The sequence below is a fragment of the Pseudocercospora fijiensis genome, assembly GCF_000340215.1.
Source record: "Pseudocercospora fijiensis CIRAD86 unplaced genomic scaffold MYCFIscaffold_2, whole genome shotgun sequence".
Lineage (NCBI taxonomy): Eukaryota > Fungi > Ascomycota > Dothideomycetes > Mycosphaerellales > Mycosphaerellaceae > Pseudocercospora > Pseudocercospora fijiensis.
The window spans coordinates 3,521,136-3,539,038 of NW_006921533.1; the positions used below are offsets into that span (position 1 = coordinate 3,521,136).

The 17,903-nt window shown below is 50.0% G+C and overlaps 9 protein-coding genes across 9 annotated transcripts; 4 read left to right on the forward strand and 5 right to left on the reverse strand.

The window, feature by feature from the left end:
- The first annotated feature begins 2 nt into the window (after positions 1-2).
- On the forward strand, positions 3-950 carry MYCFIDRAFT_59293 (uncharacterized protein). The gene is made up of 3 exons (XM_007924432.1): positions 3-101; positions 200-354; positions 409-950. The coding sequence occupies exons 1-3, from the start codon at positions 98-100 to the stop codon at positions 745-747; spliced, it is 498 nt and encodes a 165-aa protein (XP_007922623.1). The 5' UTR covers positions 3-97; the 3' UTR covers positions 748-950.
- A 789-nt stretch (positions 951-1,739) lies between these two features.
- MYCFIDRAFT_6519 (uncharacterized protein) lies at positions 1,740-2,411 on the reverse strand (the record flags this gene model as incomplete). The annotated part of the gene is made up of 1 exon (XM_007924109.1): positions 1,740-2,411. A coding segment is annotated over one exon (672 nt), but the record flags the coding sequence as incomplete, so codon positions are not given.
- Positions 2,412-3,266: 855 nt separating this feature from the next.
- Positions 3,267-4,088, forward strand: MYCFIDRAFT_171882 (uncharacterized protein; the record flags this gene model as incomplete). Its single annotated transcript, XM_007925286.1, has 6 exons — positions 3,267-3,279; positions 3,316-3,376; positions 3,409-3,450; positions 3,477-3,611; positions 3,645-4,014; positions 4,050-4,088. 6 exons carry the CDS (start codon positions 3,267-3,269, stop codon positions 4,086-4,088), a joined length of 660 nt encoding a protein of 219 aa, XP_007923477.1.
- Positions 4,089-5,004: 916 nt separating this feature from the next.
- Positions 5,005-6,351, reverse strand: MYCFIDRAFT_90342 (uncharacterized protein; the record flags this gene model as incomplete). Its single annotated transcript, XM_007925287.1, has 3 exons — positions 5,005-5,093; positions 5,157-5,630; positions 5,694-6,351. 3 exons carry the CDS (start codon positions 6,349-6,351, stop codon positions 5,005-5,007), a joined length of 1,221 nt encoding a protein of 406 aa, XP_007923478.1.
- A 942-nt stretch (positions 6,352-7,293) lies between these two features.
- MYCFIDRAFT_214102 (uncharacterized protein) lies at positions 7,294-9,321 on the reverse strand. Its single transcript, XM_007925288.1, has 2 exons — positions 9,160-9,321; positions 7,294-8,987 (listed from the first exon to the last, which is right to left on the reverse strand). Exons 1-2 carry the CDS (start codon positions 9,210-9,212, stop codon positions 7,382-7,384), a joined length of 1,659 nt encoding a protein of 552 aa, XP_007923479.1. The 5' UTR covers positions 9,213-9,321; the 3' UTR covers positions 7,294-7,381.
- Positions 9,322-9,601: 280 nt separating this feature from the next.
- Positions 9,602-11,104, forward strand: MYCFIDRAFT_59298 (uncharacterized protein). The gene is made up of 3 exons (XM_007924433.1): positions 9,602-9,945; positions 10,006-10,292; positions 10,355-11,104. Exons 1-3 carry the CDS (start codon positions 9,852-9,854, stop codon positions 11,039-11,041), a joined length of 1,068 nt encoding a protein of 355 aa, XP_007922624.1. The 5' UTR covers positions 9,602-9,851; the 3' UTR covers positions 11,042-11,104.
- A 33-nt stretch (positions 11,105-11,137) lies between these two features.
- On the reverse strand, positions 11,138-13,030 carry MYCFIDRAFT_171885 (uncharacterized protein; the record flags this gene model as incomplete). The annotated part of the gene is made up of 1 exon (XM_007925289.1): positions 11,138-13,030. One exon carries the CDS (start codon positions 13,028-13,030, stop codon positions 11,138-11,140), a length of 1,893 nt encoding a protein of 630 aa, XP_007923480.1.
- A 40-nt stretch (positions 13,031-13,070) lies between these two features.
- On the forward strand, positions 13,071-13,299 carry MYCFIDRAFT_171886 (uncharacterized protein; the record flags this gene model as incomplete). Its single annotated transcript, XM_007925290.1, has 2 exons — positions 13,071-13,091; positions 13,129-13,299. The coding sequence occupies 2 exons, from the start codon at positions 13,071-13,073 to the stop codon at positions 13,297-13,299; spliced, it is 192 nt and encodes a 63-aa protein (XP_007923481.1).
- A 30-nt stretch (positions 13,300-13,329) lies between these two features.
- On the reverse strand, positions 13,330-13,556 carry MYCFIDRAFT_171887 (uncharacterized protein; the record flags this gene model as incomplete). Its single annotated transcript, XM_007925291.1, has 2 exons — positions 13,330-13,444; positions 13,477-13,556. 2 exons carry the CDS (start codon positions 13,554-13,556, stop codon positions 13,330-13,332), a joined length of 195 nt encoding a protein of 64 aa, XP_007923482.1.
- Positions 13,557-17,903: the final 4,347 nt, after the last annotated feature.

The following is a 17,903-nucleotide window of genomic DNA, read 5'->3' on the forward strand; positions in this document are numbered from 1 at the left end:
CACGACGTCGCCCATCGCCCACCCACCGCCGCCGCCATCTCCTCCGTGCTTCACCACCCCGACATCGAGTTGAGCTAGACCACCTTACTCATTAGCCATGGGTAAGTATCAGCCTTCTCGAGGAATGGCTACAGCTGCGCCTTGTGCCCGCTGAAATACCACAATTTCATCGCGAGCACGCGCTCACAATCCCCTGCAGCACCAAAGTTCGACCCCAACGAGGAGAAGATCATTCACCTCCGTGCCACCGGAGGTGAGGTCGGTGCCTCCTCTGCCCTTGCTCCAAAGATCGGTCCTCTTGGTCTTTCGCCAAAGAAGGTCGGTGAAGATATCGCCAAGGCCACTGGTGACTGGGTAAGCAATATCACCATTCGACCGACAGCAAGTCACCTCTAATAAGTTCCACAGAAGGGTCTCCGTGTCACCGTTCGCTTGACCATCAAGAACCGTCAAGCTGCCGTCTCTGTCGTCCCATCCGCCTCTTCGCTCGTCATCAAGGCCCTCAAGGAGCCACCGCGTGACCGCAAGAAGGAGAAGAACATCAAGCACACCAAGTCCATCCCACTCGACGAGATCATCGAGATCGCCCGCAAGATGCGCTTCAAGTCCATGGCCAAGGACCTCAAGGGTACCGTCAAGGAGATTCTCGGAACTGCCTTCTCCACTGGTTGCCAGGTTGACGGCCGATCACCAAAGGCCATCTCTGACGACATCGAGTCCGGCGAGATTGAGATACCAGAGGAGTAAATTCGACGTGGCGGTATGGAGTTTGCATAAAAAGATACCCTCTGCAGCAAGTCAAGGGCCATGTTACGGATATCATGAAAAAGCGGAGGTCCGCATGACGGCGTTCGAGGCGCAATATTTCGGCTCATGATGAGCAGGAGCAGCAATCACCGCACGATAGCCTGCAAAGACATGGCGTGCGACTTCGCACACATTCTCTTCCCATCTCCTTCCTCTCACATTACAGCTTACCAACACTCTGGGCTTGACTTCTCTTACCTTGGTCTGGCCCTATTTTGGCGTAAGCAAGATTGATCGACCGGCCTTTCCGCAAGGAACTGTCCAACCTCTTACTCACCGCGTTGTCTTTTGCTCCCTAGACATTGAGGTCCATCCGACGAGGTGACATGCCTGCGCATTGATGAATGTAATATGAGTTGCAACCATTGTCACTGGCATTCTCAGACTCGATGCCTGAGGCCGTGAATCGAAGTGCGTTGGAGCAATTGCATCCATGTAAGTCCTGTATGACCTCATATGTGCCTACTAAGTTGATGCTATCTTTTATCTCGTATATCATTGTCTCCGTAGAGACGAGGTTCTTGCAACATCGCTGGGCCGCGAGGTCTAAATCACGATGTTCTGGTGGGTCAAGAGCGATCGTCAAATTGCCTATCATGAGGTGACGTATAACAGTGGTGGCATCTGTTCGAACAAATGGAGTATGAAGGCTCAGAATCAGGGCACAAAATGAAGTTTCGGATGGGAGCATACGGTATCACACACGTCGAATTAGGCGAAGCTGAAACTGAATCCATCCGTATATCTCTATCTCGGGATCAATCAACTGTCGATATCTGGAACGCACGCCAACCCTGTAGACCGGCCAACTGGGTATAAATCAATCCGAAACTTCTTCATCTACACCAAACGCCATCAAACACCCTCGCTTCATGCAACAATACCAACACCATCCATCATGCTCGCTTCCAAACTTACGTGTATTTACCAGCTCTGTACTGACTGTAGAGAGCATTCGCCCTCTGACTCTGTCCACTTGTAAACTCGTACATACACTCATCGTAAGAATAATCCATGAAGTTGTGAATAGAATCCACACCCGTGGCATTCGGACAAGAGTCCTGGCTCGCAGGGCAACCACTCGTGGCAATTCTCTGAATCGGTGTATCAGAGACATAGTCACCCGGTCCAGAGCAAGATTGGCCTTGGAAAACGTGGTACAGCCCGAACCAGTGACCTGTCTCATGGACGGCGGTATAGCCGAGGTCGTAGTTTTCTGCGTCGCCACCTGGAAGGGAACCGGCAAGGTTAACGCAGCCGTCGAGAGTGAGGTCCTTGGAAGTTGGGCGGGACTTGGGGAAGTAGCAGAAACCGAGGAGGCCGCCGGCGAGGTCACTGGTGAAGTAGAGGTTGAGTTCTGCGTAGGAACCTTGGCGGAGACCGCGTTTCATGTCGAGCTCGGCGCTGGAGCCTTGTGCTGCTGTGGCCCAGGCGTTGTTGACGGTGACGTCGATGGTGACTGTGTTGAAGGAAATCCCAAGCGCAGCGTACGCATCGTTCATCACTGACATTTGTTCTTGGGCCATGGCGCGAGTGTAATTTCCAGCCTTGGCTTGTGTAGTGACAATGTGTACGTATGTGTCGACGGTCACGGCTTTGGCAGCCAGGACTCTGAGGTCTCCAGCATTGTTGACAGCCTCGTTGAATTCGGCGATTGTGGTATCGTTTGGATTGACAGTTCCGCAACGAGTGAGTTCTGCAGAGGCAGCGCCAATGCTGGCCAATAGGGAGAGGATTTGAGTCTTCATAGTCAACGAGCTGATGGTATCCCAGAAAGGCAAGTAAATTGACCAATCGAAGGCGATTGAATTGAAAGGTAAGTGAGTGAGTTGAGATCGACCTTGATGGCTCTTCTCGAAAAGAAACAGCAATGATAGCCCTCTTTATACCTAACAGAAGAGCAGAGGGAATTGCACCTCCCCGTGCCCCGCTGCATCCACTCCATCTCCCATGCCGTGCTGAATCGACCGGTACAGGACTGATTGATCGACCGCACCAGCATGGCTCGTAGTCGTAGAATTGTTTGCAACTTGTCAAAAGCGAACATCAAACCGCCACAGCCAAGAATTGCCTTATGCAGAGTGGACACCACAAGTTGAAAAGGCAAGAAGCTTGTCTGTTTCTAACTCGCCAGTGATGTTTCCAGGACGGGTAGGTGCGAACAGATAGCCACCAAGCCTGCATGATATGGCTGACTTGGCAAAGAGGAGCGGGTCACAACCGGAAGGCTACCTGATGCGCCTAATGGGCGCATGCTCATATTAGAGCTGCGGTCCTGATCATCTCGAGGCTGTGATTGTCGGTGGGTGGAAGGCTCGCAGGCGAACGCCGTCCGAGGCCGTAGCACTGTTTGGAGAACTCTTGCCGGATGCACTGGTACAATTCTTAATGCTTCTCTCGCTTCGTAGCTGCTCGGGTAGGATCTTGCTACACACATGCATTCTGTGATATCTCTAGTCATGCGGGTCCAGAGTTGAGACATTCGTTGATTGGAACAGTAACACAAAGGACCACGCGAGAAGGTGCGCAAGACATGTGTTCTCCATGTCGCCGACCTGTCAGATAAGCAGTGTTGTCCAGATGCGGTCGGCTTCAATATAGATGGAATGGCACGCCACCAAGGTCATTCGCGGTCGACGTCGTGTGAAACGGCGTTGTGGGTTGTCAAGATTGCAAGGCAAGCGAATCAGCGAAGACGATCACGCCGAGGGCGCGGAAGTCTGCAGCCATGCCACGGAGTTTGCCAAGAGACCCGACACTTCTCGACAAGGCAGGAGGACGATCTTGCGACATCAATGGTCGATGTGACCTTGTGCGGCTATTGAATTCCTTATCAGGCAGGTCATCGCCAAACAGTTATCAAGAAGAAAATGCACTAGGCTGCTGCCTTTTCTCCGACTGCAGCAAACTAGATTATGGCTTGTCTTGGAAGCACGTACAACCAGTTTGAAATGCACAACAATGCGGTACTCTAAAACTTACTGTCCGACTGTCCGAAGCTTGACCTCTTCGCCGACGATCAATGGTTTACGAGCTGTGCGAGAGGGTCATGCTAGCATAAGCGCTGATGGTGGGAACACAGTAAGAGGTAATGGTTGCGAAATCCAGACTCCACTTGAGAATAACTCCGGCTGGGTGAAATCAGCAAGGCTCTGGCTCCAGCTTACAATGATGTGCTACCTGACAGTGGCTGAGAGATCGATCACTGTTACGGAAGGGCTGTCCACTCTTGTGCTTCACAGTTCGTGGCTGAGCGGGCAATGTCGACATTATGCATATGACGGCGAGGCCCCGAGAAAGGAAGGAATGAGGATACTAGGTACGAGGTTTCTTATCTCGAAAGCCATCTAAGGTACCACCCAAGGGTCTAAAGCTCATTCAATCAATACGTTCTCACCTCCTCGGGCGACAAACCTTTTCACCGCACGACTGGCGGTATATCTCCTCGTAAAGTTAACAAGGAAGGCCGGTGCGCCATGCGATGTCCGATGAGATCCATGCGTAGCATCATCCTGATTATCCACATGTCTCGCTCGTGTCGAGCGATGATGTTGTTGATTTGCTCCTGCGGGCTATCAACTGCTGGTCGGCTCGGAAGAATCATTGTCACATGTATGACGCCGTTTGAGTGCCTATGGATCTCAGTGACCCTGCCGCCGATCTGGAGTAAGGGGGGAGGGTGCCGGGGACAGCTTCGACTCGCCCAGCACCAGGCAACCCGGAACTGTCTGAAGAGGCCGCAGTCAACACGTTCGCTGGATGGAACAATCCGCACCTGTCGCCGTGGGATTCCGCGACCTCGTGAATGAGACGGTCTTGAGAATTCTAGTGTCGCGGTACTGCAGAACGATGTTCTCATCAGTTCTTGTGACTCAAATTCGTCTAGCCTGAGGAACCCGCGTATGCTATGGCGGCATGAAATGGACTGGAAAACCTACACAAATCCACTGCCCATTTGTCTACCTCTATCTCTCCGCCCATTCGGCCGCAGCGGATCACTGTGTTGTCTCCTCCTCGCGTGGCGAATCAGAGCGGCAACACGTGAGCGTGCGCCGACTCGACGTCTCGTTACGCTGCCGTTCGTGTCATCTATTGCTACAATGCCTGTCAACGCCATGCTAGTGAATCGCTTAAACGTTACATGAAAATGAAAGTATCCCAATTCCCTCTCAATGACAAAATCCATAAAAAGCCTCCTCAAGGTCTATTTCCTCCGTCGTTGCTGGGTGGCTGTTCGCGAGGTGTAAATGCTTCTCGCATCCGGCTGAAGACACCGCCGCTCCGCTCTGCGCGAGGACTCGCACTACGACGCTCGCCAGACGAACTCTGCCGCGGGAACGGGTACTCACCGGGCAAATTTTGTCGCTGATACTCTGGCGAATGCATGTCGTGCATGGGAGCTTGGGAGGGTTGGCGAGGGCGGTTAGTGTTCGCATCATCCCGAGGCATGATGCCTTGACGACAGTGGGGACAAGTGTCGTGCTCTTTCAACCAGGCCTTAACGCAGTCGTGGTGGAACCAATGGCCACAAGGCAGCTCGGTCACGTCAGATCCAAGCTCCGCCTCATCCATACAGATTGAGCAGTCGGCCTTGCCACTGTCGCCCTGATCTTTTGCCGTGATCTTTCGCTTTGGTAGCGCGTCGATTGCTTCTTCTGTGGCCGGGCCCGGGGCATTGCCCGTCTGGTGCTGCTCCATCAGCTGCGTAATGATGCGGTCCAGAGCTTCTTGGGTATAGACGGCATCACCCTGGACGCCACCATGTGGCATTCCGAATAGTCGTAGTATGTCGGGAAACCCTGAAGGACCGCCCATTATGCCACCTGGACCAGCCTGCACAAAGATGCCTCTGGGACCGTTTGGACCGTCACCCATCGGCCGCGCACCAATATTCATGAACATCTGTGCCATCATCCTATCGAGATGTTCTTGGGGGTCGTGAACAGGTTGTGGTTGATTTGCGTCGCGCGGGAAGAGGTTACCGTTGGCCGATGTGGTGATGGTGAAACTATAACCAGGACCAGAGCCGTGCCGCACGAACGTATTACCATTGCCACGCTGCTGTTCGCCTTGTGCAGGTGAGCCAGACTGAGAAGCAGGAGATCGCGGGCCATCTTGACCGCGAGGATCTTGCTGGTTCTGGCGAGGCTGTTGCTGACCGCCGAGCAGGCCTTGTAGAGCTGGTCCTATTAGCCCTGACAAGACTCCACCTATGCCGCCGCTGCCTTGACCTGGTTGTCCTCCGCCCCCAAGTGTGATATTCCTGGTGAATGTGCCATGATAGTGACCACCAGGCGGCTGACCTGGACCATTATTCCGCCACTCGAAATTGCCAATATCATCCTCATCTGGATCGGGTGCGAAGCCAGTAAAGTCTGGGCCGGTCATGATCTCCTCCCGCGGGTCGTGGTTATGCTCGATGATCTCGGTGAAGTCGGACTGGCATTCGGGGCAAATTATGCCATGCTCATCGCGATACCACTCGTTCTCGCATTGATGGCAGTAGACAAGTTCGCGCTGTGGTGGTGCTTGTGGGCGATCCATATCGATATGCGATGTGGTTTCTTCTCGAAAGTGGAGCAAAGGCTCCGCAGGCTATCGACGAAGCAGTATGCCCCAGAATCGTAGTCGTGGCCTGTACTTAGGTGAGCGACAAGGGCACGCGCGAAGCTAGAATGTGTTTGCTGGTGGGGTTTGTGCTGAATAATGACAAAGCCGGATGATGCTGTCTTCCAAGCCTCTTTGTGATCGCTACCGCAGCGCTTGCGAGGGTTGCTGAAGACGAGGCGAGCGTGGGAAGAGCGCCGTCGGTGGGTAGGCAGGAGCAAGGGGCGGGGCGCGTGGTGAGAAGTCCAAGATCAAGCAGGTGTGGTGGTGTTCGCGTGATGATGAGCTCGAATCAAGAATGCCAGAGTTGCCGCGAGCATGACGTCGATCGGAATCGGAACGCACCGCCACGACACGAGGCTGCCGCGTGAGAAGCCCTGGGATGAACTGAGACTTGAGTCTTTGCGCGAGCGACCACAGAGCGATGTCAAAGTCAAGTCTTCGCCCCGAGCGCGCATTGATTTTTGAATCACAGCGATGTGACTGTGCGCGCATGAGTCGGCGCGCTGACTATTCTACAGCATGAGAAGATTCGAGAATCGATTGATTCTAATAAGCAAGCCCGCTGGCCGGACAATTCCTCAAATGTCCATAATTATACCGCGAGACACCACGCAGCAGATTGAGGCTTGCATGCTGGTCTTCGCCAGGCAGTCTCACATGGATGAAAGGACGATGACTGCGCTCCCATTATTGTGACAAGACTCTCGAAAGGCCCTGGCATAAAGGTCGCCATCCTTGCCGATGTCTGAACGATTAAGCATAGACTATGCTTTCGTATGATCGAACGTGGTTCTCGCCCATCTCCACGGTTCCTACAATTGGTTAGTCGATTCGAGGCAGGAGCACTGCGAGGACATTGTTTGGCGGCTCTTTGAGGTTAAACTGTTCCTCAATAGATGAAGCGCTCGATCGCAGGAGTCTCTCTCTATCCAAGTACACGTACGTCTTGCTCCTACCATTACATTCAACCCGCATGCTCCACAATTTCACTCATGAGCCGGCCGTCTTTGACGAATGTACGGATCTGTTCAGGCAGAGGACATTCCTTGCTGTCGTCTTCCTCCTTCTCTGGTGGCAGAACAACATTTATCGAGCTACATTTACTGGTGTAAACCTCGGTGTTCAAGCTCTCTGCACCGAGGTACACTGTAGCGCCGTCGACCTGATCGAGCTGGATCGTTGGGACAGTGTTCGTAATCTGGATGGCGAAGTTCGGGCATTTGATGGCATCGACGGAAGAGACAAGTGTATCGACCAGTATTTGTACGCGTGGGGAGTTGTCAATTGAGACAGCGTTCGCTTTGCCCTTGAGGATGATTGTTGTGTTTTTGCATTTCGTGATCAGGATAGACTGGGTGATCTCAACATCGACTTCGATAGGTCCTGAGGGCGAGTCGAAGTTCTCAATCAGCCACTTGTTTCCGTCAAGTTCTTTCTTGCCTTCTTTCTTTTGCTGAGACTTGTGCGAAGCAGTACTGTTCTGGCGCATGCTCGTCGGCTTTGGCTTGATCTCGGGACCCGGACTCCTGGACCGGTTGATATCGCCTTTCTCAGGTACAGTAGAGCTAGCGCGAAGTGACGGGTTCTTATGCGTCATCTGGCTCTTGTCCACTTTCTTTAGGCCAGCCGTCACGGCCTCACCTCTGTTGAGCTGATCAAAAACGGCACCCATGTCGCCCGCTCCCTTAGACGCTGGAGGTGCTCCCGGAGGTGGGGGCGGAGGTGGAGCTTGGTTGTCAAAGTTTGGTAGCGGAGGCGGCGGTGGTGGAGGAGCGCCACCTGGAGATGGAGCAGGAGCGGGTACACCATTCGCTGTGGGCTTCTCATCGATATCACGTAGAGCTTGGGCAGCGTCGACACCCGCCGAATTCCATGTCACACCCTTAGGGTAATGCTTCTTGATATATGCCTGCAGAGCTTTGAGCAGGGCCTCGTAGGATCGGACAAACTTGATATGCGTCTGGTCTCCCTCCTTGTAGGTCTTCAGGATTCGATTGCCATACATCTGTGCTCCGCCAATCATCTCTCCCACCACATCAGCAGGCTGTCCGTCCATCACGAGCCATTGAAGAGTGCTTATTCCTTCAGCGACCATGGCTAGATGCTCTTTCATAGCAGAACCGCGGTTGCTGTCTTTAATGTCTCCAGCCGTCCCAAGGTCTTGCTGCAGATCTTTGAGGAGATCCATGAAGGTCTGCGATGACTGATCCGGTCGCTTCGCCTTGGTGGTCACAAGCAAGAATCGTCTCTGGTCTGCAAAGCCCTTTGCCACTGCTGCCGCCTGCTCTTTCACCAATGGGTCTAATCCCTTGCTCGAATCGATAAATGACTTGACCTCATTGTCGATCAATTGATCCATATCACTGATGGCGGGCGGAAGAGGATCGGAGATAGCTTTCGCTGTTTGTTGGCTGACAGAGGGTGCGACGACAGGCAGTTCAGGAGCGCTGGCGGACGGCTTGGTGCCAGCAGCACTTGCTCCTGAAGCAACGCCATTGGTCTGCGATTGTGGTTCGAACGACTGCGCTGAAGAGGCGATGTCTTCGAGTCGTGATGTGGCAGCCTCAAGTCTGCGGATGAAATGCGTCAGTGGGTTGTCTGTATGCACGACAGCGATGGAGCTGCCACTGCTGAATCGAGGTTTGCTCTCCATGCTGGCAGAGAGAGGCGAAAGGAGTAGGCGACTTGTTCAGTAACGATCGAGAGGAATTGGTGTGATAGAGCGCAAGGGCAAGCGCATACCTCTTGATCAGGGTTGTGAGGTTGTTCATGCCTTGAGTCGAAGGTGCAGCCATTCTTCACCCTCCACTGCCGCTGTTTGGCCAGCTGACACTGCTGCTGCTGCTGCTTCCGTTTGCTGGGTCGTGCAAGGGTGTCGAATCGCCGATCGTGCGTGGCTATTTGCAGAGGGCAGAACGATACGTCGTCGTCGCGGGCGAATGCGCAGACAGAATTCGTCAATGAATAATAATGTGCAGCGGGAGAATGTTGTAAGATGAAGCCTCCAACTTTGAGCTTGATCCTGAGGATGCCATGCCATGCCATGCCATGCTCGGGCCTGACCTATCCTAGAACTAGAATAGTCCTAACCTTTAAACCTTGCGCCGGTGCGCCACAACTCTGTTTCTGTTTCTCTCGTCCGTGTCAATACTCGCCGACGAGCTCCTCCTCCTCCTCCGCCATGTGGCCGCTCGTGTGCGATCGCTGTCATTAGCTACACACTGCCACACATACCGGCAGCAAGACATGACACCAACGAGCTCCAACCTCCTCGGCTCAAGATGAACTTCACGCTATGGTTACCTGGGACCACGACTTCTACTCGAGAGTGCAGTGTAGTATTCCCGAAGCATTGCCAGCTGTTGGCTGCCACTCAGCAAGGACAAGAACGATCATCTTGACACCATTGCTGTTTTCTACGTCTGACAGTCGCCATGGACATCAAAGACGTCGTCAACGCAGAGCCGAAGCCTGGAAATGGCCATCATGTTCAGATCGATTTCTGTACCTTGGGCATGTTCATCATTGGTAAGTGCAAGGCCGTCCGAACAATTCACCAAGTCCAACAATGGCGAATGACTGCAACAGACGACATCTATCCACCACCCAATGCAAAAGATCAGACTCCCCAGAAAAATGTCATTGGCGGAGCAGGAACCTTCTCAGCCATAGGTGCCAGGCTCTTCTCGCCGCCTCCACAGTCGAAATCGGTAGGCTGGATAGTAGATGCTGGAACCGACTTCCCAGCCGAGCTGCGTTCGGTAATCGAATCCTGGCAGACTGGTGCGTTATTCCGAGATCGACCAGCACTGACAACGAGAGGATGGAATGGCTACAGTGGTAATGAGCACCGAGATTTCAGGTACTTGACTGAGGTGAGTCTGCACCGATTTGCTTAGCTACCACGTGAACTGACATGCTTGCTTTGAATCAATAGAAGAAACGACTGACAGCAGATGACTTGACACCGACTCTGCTAGCCTCAAGGTCTTTTCATTTGATATGCAGCCCTTTACGATGTATCGATCAAGTTGAAGGCATCCTTGCCAAACGTGAAGCCCTTTCCGGACCCCATCACCCTAGACCGATTATAATCTGGGAGCCTGTTCCGGATCTCTGCACTCCCTCCGAGCTTCAAAACACCTTTCAGGCACTCAAATACGTCGATGTGATCAGCCCCAACCATGATGAGCTCGCAAGTATGTTTGCCTTTACACATAACGCCAAAGTGGTCAAGACAGCTATCGAAAACCATGCTCAGAGATTTCTGGAACATGGAATAGGACCGGAGAACTCAGGGGCAGTTGTGGTGAGAAGTGGGGCTGCAGGCTGTTTCGTGCTTTCGAGAACTTCGAGGAAATGGCTGCCGGCATATCATACCAACGCAAGTAGAGTCGTCGATCCTACAGGTGGTGGCAACGGCTTTCTGGGCGGCCTCGCAGTAGGTCTAGCACGCACAAATCTGGATTTTGTAGAGGCAGCAAGGTGGGGAAGTGTGGCAGCCAGTTTCTGCATAGAGCAGACCGGCATGCCTAAGCTTGCACAGCCAGCGGGGAGTGGAGAGCTATGGAATGGAAAACAGGTCTTTGAAAGGCTGGCCGAGTATAAGCAACGAAGTGTATGAATTCCTCTCCGAAAGTCCAACTTGGAAAACTATAAATTCATCATAGGCAAAATACGACAATCCTGCAGGGAAGGAAGTCAAGAGCTTGCCGGCTGTTTATGCAGCGGCTGGCTGATGCCGGCTATCGCGCTCCATATCACTCTCTCCATCACGCGAGCCTACTTCCGACCAGCTATCAGGCGTCGCAACACCATCGCCTTCCTCTGACAGCATATCGACATCACTATCTTCGACCAGGTCAATGACTTCAATGCCGGAAGTCTCACTGCGTGGCGGTGAAGCGGTTCGTGAGGCCGTGCGTGATGGCGGGGCCGAGGTCGAGGCGGAGGCCCAGGTCTCAGAATCGGACTCTGTCTGAAGTCCAAATGAAGAGTGAGTGTAGGATGTAGGTGTGCGCTGGCCTTCTTGTGGAGCATCTTCGGACACGTCAATGAGCTGTGGCGTGTCCCGATCGAAGGTGGCAGAGCTAGGGGGAGCAGAGACTTCGCTAGGTGCAGAGTAGAAACTGGTGTCCGTAACATCCTGAGCAGGTTGTAGGCCAGCAGCCTCGCGGACAGGATCAAATGGCAACGATGAGCTCACGGCTAACGAAGGAGTGGGCACATACTGTTGCGCATTGTGACTTGCAAGACGTGCTTTGGTGAGCTCAGGAGTGATCCTATAAAGTTCATCGGACGCTTCAGAGAGGGCACCAGTGCTTTGCGACGCTAGAGAAAGTGGCTCCCTGGATGGCGAGAATTGTCGATCGAATAGTTCCACCCAATGTTCGCGAAGCAATCTGGGCGCAGTAGGAGGCGATGAGGGTGTGAGATCAACAAGTGGCTGCAAGTCTGCGGGAAGCGCTCTCGGTGTAAGAGATCCGTTATTCATCGTGACTTGCGCCGGCTGTTGGGAGCTCATGTCCTTGAGACTTGCAGCAATCGCAGCCCTCAGGTCATCATCTTCTTCTAGCTCGGGATGTCGTCTGGGCGAGCTTTCTTGATCAGATAGGGACAATGCAATGGCAAGCTGTTCTTCATAAGACAAGCCTTCAGTACTAATCTGATGCTGCTGCTCTGGCCGGTGCTCAGTTGTCTGAGGCGGAAAGGTTCTTGGTACAGGTATGGGTGGTGCTGGTGCTCTGTCATCCATAGGCATCGGGTCGACATGATCAAGCTCGATCTTTGGTGGCACGGGCGGTTTCGGTGTAAGGCTTCTGTCAATCGCATACTCGTCGGCAAACGGATTTGCAAGCGAAGAACCCCAAGACCATCCACTCGCGCCAGCAGAGCTTGATTCTGCGATAGGCTGGGCGAGATGGCGTTCAACTTGTCGCATGTCCTCCACGACCGGTTCCGGCAAGGGCTCCATCTGCGGCGGTAATGGCAGCTCCCTCTTATTGACCACTGTGGAGCCTTTCAAATTACCCTGTGAGTCGACCAATTCGTCGAAAGTGGGTGTGGGAGGACTCTCGGCACCAGCAGCTTTAGCGGCAGCCTTACGTCTCTGCTGGAGATCGTACAGTTGCTGATTTCGTCGTGCAAGATATTCTCGACCTTTCCTTCGTCGCTCTTCTGCCTCGTCGGGATCTGTAGGGCCTTTCACAGGGATCCGCCTGATTGTACTCGCATTTGAGAATGACCTTCCTGTTGCCAGAGCCGCAGCCTCCCTGCTGCCCTCAGCCTCGCGCCGTAGCTTCTCATCGTCTGCGATCGTTCGGCCCTCAAAGGCAAAGGCCTCTGCTTGCCTCCGTGATTGTGGATCTAGGTCCTCGCCGATTTGCCGAAGCAGTTCTGCGACCTTTCGCCGTTGCTGTTCAAGCCATTCTTTCACCTGCGGATTCTCGATTACGGCGAGGCCGAGGGCAGCAATAATGCCGATGGAAAGGATGATGCCTGATGTACGATCCATGTTAGCCTTGATTGATTGAGTTGTGGAAGAGCGTGTGGCAGCCGGCCAACAACAGAAGACAGTGACACGAGACCACTTCGATGTGGCGGCCACTTGCATGTGCGACTGGAACACTCGGAGTTACTTGCCCTTCGCCGCCATGGGGGCCACCATCCTCGAGGTCGAGCGGTTCGCTGGCGAGAGACTGGGTGCTCTAGGGTCTGTTCATGGACTTCACAAAATTGCAAATGCTGCCTCCGAATATCACTAGGAGCGGTCAGGAGAAGCAACGTGCAGCAAGCAAGGCAGCAGCAGTCAAGTCAAGTGGTAGTTGGCAGCCGGCCGGTGGTAGGATTCATGCCCCACTCACCTGCGGCGATCACATTTAGGTTGGCATACAAATCCCGGTAGCCGAAACCTTACGATCTGATATGGATATGGATATGTGTCTTGTCTGATGACAGACATTGAACATATATATCTTGTTCGTGCCAGCAGAAACAGTGCATACAAGCGCATTGAGCACTCTGGTAGCTATAATCACGACGAATTAGAGGGTAAGGTACCATTTTGGCTCGTAACAGCTTGCTGCTTCAACATGCGTTTGCGTCACGAGAGATGGAATATGACCGATGATATCCTTCATGGGCGCAGTCTAGAATAGCATCAGAATACCGCAGTATTTGAGGATTGACAAGATGAAGTGTGCTCGAGCAACGTGGTTCGAGAGGCGCGACAAATTCTCCATGCCTCAGCTCTCCACCTCTGAACCTATCTCCGTTTTAGCCCCTTGCTGTTTGAGCGCAAGGAGGTTTTTAGTGTAGCAGGTGGTGGGCTCTTTCTAACTACTACCTTTAGTACCTTCTACCTTCCAACTACCCTTCCAGCTTCTACCTCTAACTATTCTATATCGGACTACTACGCGACTAGACCTACACACCTATATACTAAACTATACTAACCTCCTTACGCTAGCAAGGGTCTAAGGACAAATGTGCTAAATCTATAGTATTATCCTTATAAAAATAAAAGATCACCAACTAGCGTAGAATACTATAATTTGATGCATACATATTATAGCCCTACTATTTCTAAGTTATTCTATATATATAATATTTAAATGCGATATATAGTTGCAAAGAAAACAAGCAATCCTTACTACGGGCAGATATACGTATACGACGGATTGTTATAGAGCGCTGCTACCTAATATCTAATATAGGAAATATATACGTCTATAACTAGGAGGTTATAGACTAGCTAATCCTAAGTACTGTTTATATAAGCTATATATCGAGAAAATGTATGCCTACTATCTACTAGCTCTTAAGCGGAGCTAAGCTAGGTACTCAAAATGAGACCTTCGGATCTCGACAAGTAATAACTCGGAGGTTCTAGAATAGCTAATTCTTAATTACTTTAATATAAGCTATATTTATATAGAGCGTAGTGTTATTGTATTATGTCTAAGTAGCGGAGGTTACTTAGCTATTACTAAAAGCTAGCACTAAAAGCTAGCACTAGCACTAGCACTAGCACTAGCATATTATCTACTAACTATTCTCGGTTATACATTAAGCGATAGAAGATCCTACGTATAGGCGGCCTTCTATAGGCGGCTTCTTATAGGCCGTCGTTTGTCGCGCTAAGAAACCTCGTAAAACATAGTCTTATTTAGCTTCGGATACGCGTTAAGGTAGACTATCTCTATATATCGTATATCGTATATCGTATGTCGTATATCGTGTATCGTATATCGTATATCGTATATCGTATATCGTATATCGCTATTAGTAATTCGAAAAAAAGGCCTTATTTATACGCTCTTTATTTAAGTAGGCCTAAAGGCAATAGGGCTTTGCCGCTTTAAGCTACGGGTATAATAGCGGGCTGCCGCCCTTCTTCTTCTTCTTCTTCCTCTTACTCTTAGCTTCTTCCGCCTTGTATCTACTACTCGTATTTACTACTTATATCTACTACTTGCATCTACTACTCGCATCTACTACTCGCATCTACCGCTAATATATCCGACGTCGACTTACTAGACTCCGACCTACTAGACCTACTAAGTACGCTTTCTAGCCTACCGCTAAATCTATATCCGAATAAGTTGTCTAAGCTATTATCTAAATTAAATCTAGATTTTAAGGCAGATGCTAGTATATAAGCTACGCTTAATATAGACTAGTAACATATCGAGGTAGAGCGCTAGATAGCTACTAATAAGGAGGCCGCTATCGACGAAGAGGCTACTATCGACGAAGAGGCTACTATCGACGAAGAGGCTACTATCGACGAAGAGGTACGTAGAGAGGCCCTATTCTAGGCGGTCGCTAATAAGGATATATATAAGGCGGAAACATATAAGTAGGAGGATCTTAGCGATAATAATGTTATACTAGAAAAGGCGGAGGAGGCTTCTATCGAAGAAAACGAGGCTATCGATCTATTTAGCGATATCGAGGAGGATAATTGTAATAAACTCGCGAATAAGGAAAATACGGAATATACTAGCGCAGCTATAGTGCTACGCCGCTAGACTCGATAGCAGACTCGACTCGCCGCCGCCGCTGCCGCCGCCGCCGCTACTAGCCCTTAGCGACGTATTTAATAGAATAGGACTACTCGAGGCACTTAACGCGTTCGTAGTTAGCGTCGTACCCGCGAGTAGAAGTACGTTAACATCTTCGGAGAGATAAAGCGTACTAGGCTCCCGCCTAAGCAGTAGATAATAATCTTTAATAGTTATAGCGAGAAGCTAAATAGGACTTATCGCAACTATATCCGCTAGTCTATAGCTACCCTTAAATATAAGCATATTATCTTAGCTCGAGTTATTTATAACGAACTTAAGAAGCTTACAATTTATTAGTAAGCTATTCTTTAACTAGTACAAACCGGAAGATTCGATAAAGGAGGTTAACCTATAGGAGATATATAGTATTATCGAAGACACTATACTAACCTAGGTAAATCTTCTATGTAAGCTACTTCCGAATAAGAAGATCCTACTCGATAAGACTACGAACGAGTCGCCTCCGTACAAGCAGGACCGCCTCCGTAAGCGCATTATAGTAACAACACAAATAGCTACTCGCTCGATCTCCTTAAAGAAGGCTTCTATATTCGGTAAGCAATTTAGCCTATACCTAGTTACTAGTAGTATGCTATACTATATAATTAGTGTTATTAACAATATAGGCCTGTCTAGTGCCGCTCGCACGATTCAGGCACTAATGCTAAAGACAGAGGCAGTTTAGGACTAGCGTATAATCGTAATAGCTCGAGATAAGCGGAGTTTCTCGGTATACGATAACCTAGTTAAGTAGAAGAATCGCAAGGGCGTCTAGAAGCAGGGTAACCGTACGGAGATGCTAAATATAACTACCTCCTATATCGGTATTAACGAGCGTATTCTAGCAGAAGGTTTGACTAAGGACACAATTAATTTAAACTCGGAGCTTAGCTATAAACACATCCTAGGAAATCTTGCCGAGGACGCGAAGTATAGAACCTATAAGCACCTCTCGTTATACTATGTCGACTAGGCATTAGGTATCGTATTTAGACTAGAGCTAAAGAGTGTGTTCGAGGGTTACGATTTCGAGATACGATATTAGTCGACTATTACGTAGAGTCTCGATATAGCACTCGGAATTAGCACTAAGCATCTCCGTCCGGGCACTAAAACCGAACGCTTTATATAGCTAATAATCGATATTATAGACCTAGAAGAAGCTACTAATCTCGTCCTAATAAAGCTATTAATAAACGATAAGGTATCGATTGCTAGATCTAAGGAGGTTCTAAAGGATATCTTCCTCGATAATATATAGCTAGATAAGGATAAGGACTTCGGATATTAGCTACAACCTAGCAACTCTACTAAACAGATTGCCGCGCGCAATAAGAAGAGTCGGCTATATCTAATCGTCGAAGACTAGATAACTTGTGCCCGTTTTAATAGCTATTAAGCGGAAGGCGTCGAGTCGGAGCGCCCGTATAATCGATACGACTAGGGCGTAATCGTGCCTAGCTAGCTACATGTCTATATAAACAAAGCGTACGGCATCGTTAAGACCTACTTTAATAAGAATTCCGATAAAGTATAGCTTGCCTATTCCTTAGTCGGCGATACCTTATTCTATACGATAAAAGGTATTAGTAAAGAGAACCCTAAATACTTCCTTATCTTAAACCTACTATATCGTATGTTCCGCAGCCGTATTACTACCTGCTTCTAGTATAAGATAGACTCGTAGGGTTTTTTAGACTATTCCGATAAGTCGAAGAGCCGGATCGAGGTACTAAAGGTCGCTATCTCTAATCTCGAGCCGGGGTAGTATCTATAAATAGTCGAGAACATCTAGACTAAGGCGTTTACTAAGGAGGTATAGTAGAATAAGTATATTAGTAAGGATAAGGTCCTTATCTAGGATGCTAATTATACTACTATATACCGCTTGCTTATACAGATCGAGGAGCTAATAATAATGCGTATTACGTACTGCTATCCGGAAAATAGATGTCGGTTACTTAAAGCGTATAGTAGACTACCTTATCGTTCTATTCCTTAGAACTAACTAGACTAACTACGCGAAGTATATACTAGAATTCCGCTAGTTACTCGAATAGGATTAGCCGTTACGTCGAGCATTAATAGCTATCTCTATCGTAAATCCCTCGGGTAAGGAAGGTAAAGGCATCGCTATAGATAAGGAAATCGAGCTTATTAATAACGACCTAACTCTAGACCTAAACTACTTTAGTAACTCGACCTATAATATAGCTACTATCGCTCGTAAGAAGGCCGGTAATCGCCGCGTAGCTCGAGCATTAAAGAAGATGTTTATATCCGCGATCGGTGTTAAAGGTACTAATTACTATACTAACAAGAACGCCGTAACCGATATACTAAGTATAGCCGATAAGCTGTTCCGAGATAGCCTTATAGAGCGACAGCTAGTTAGTAAGGATTCTCCCGAGGATAATC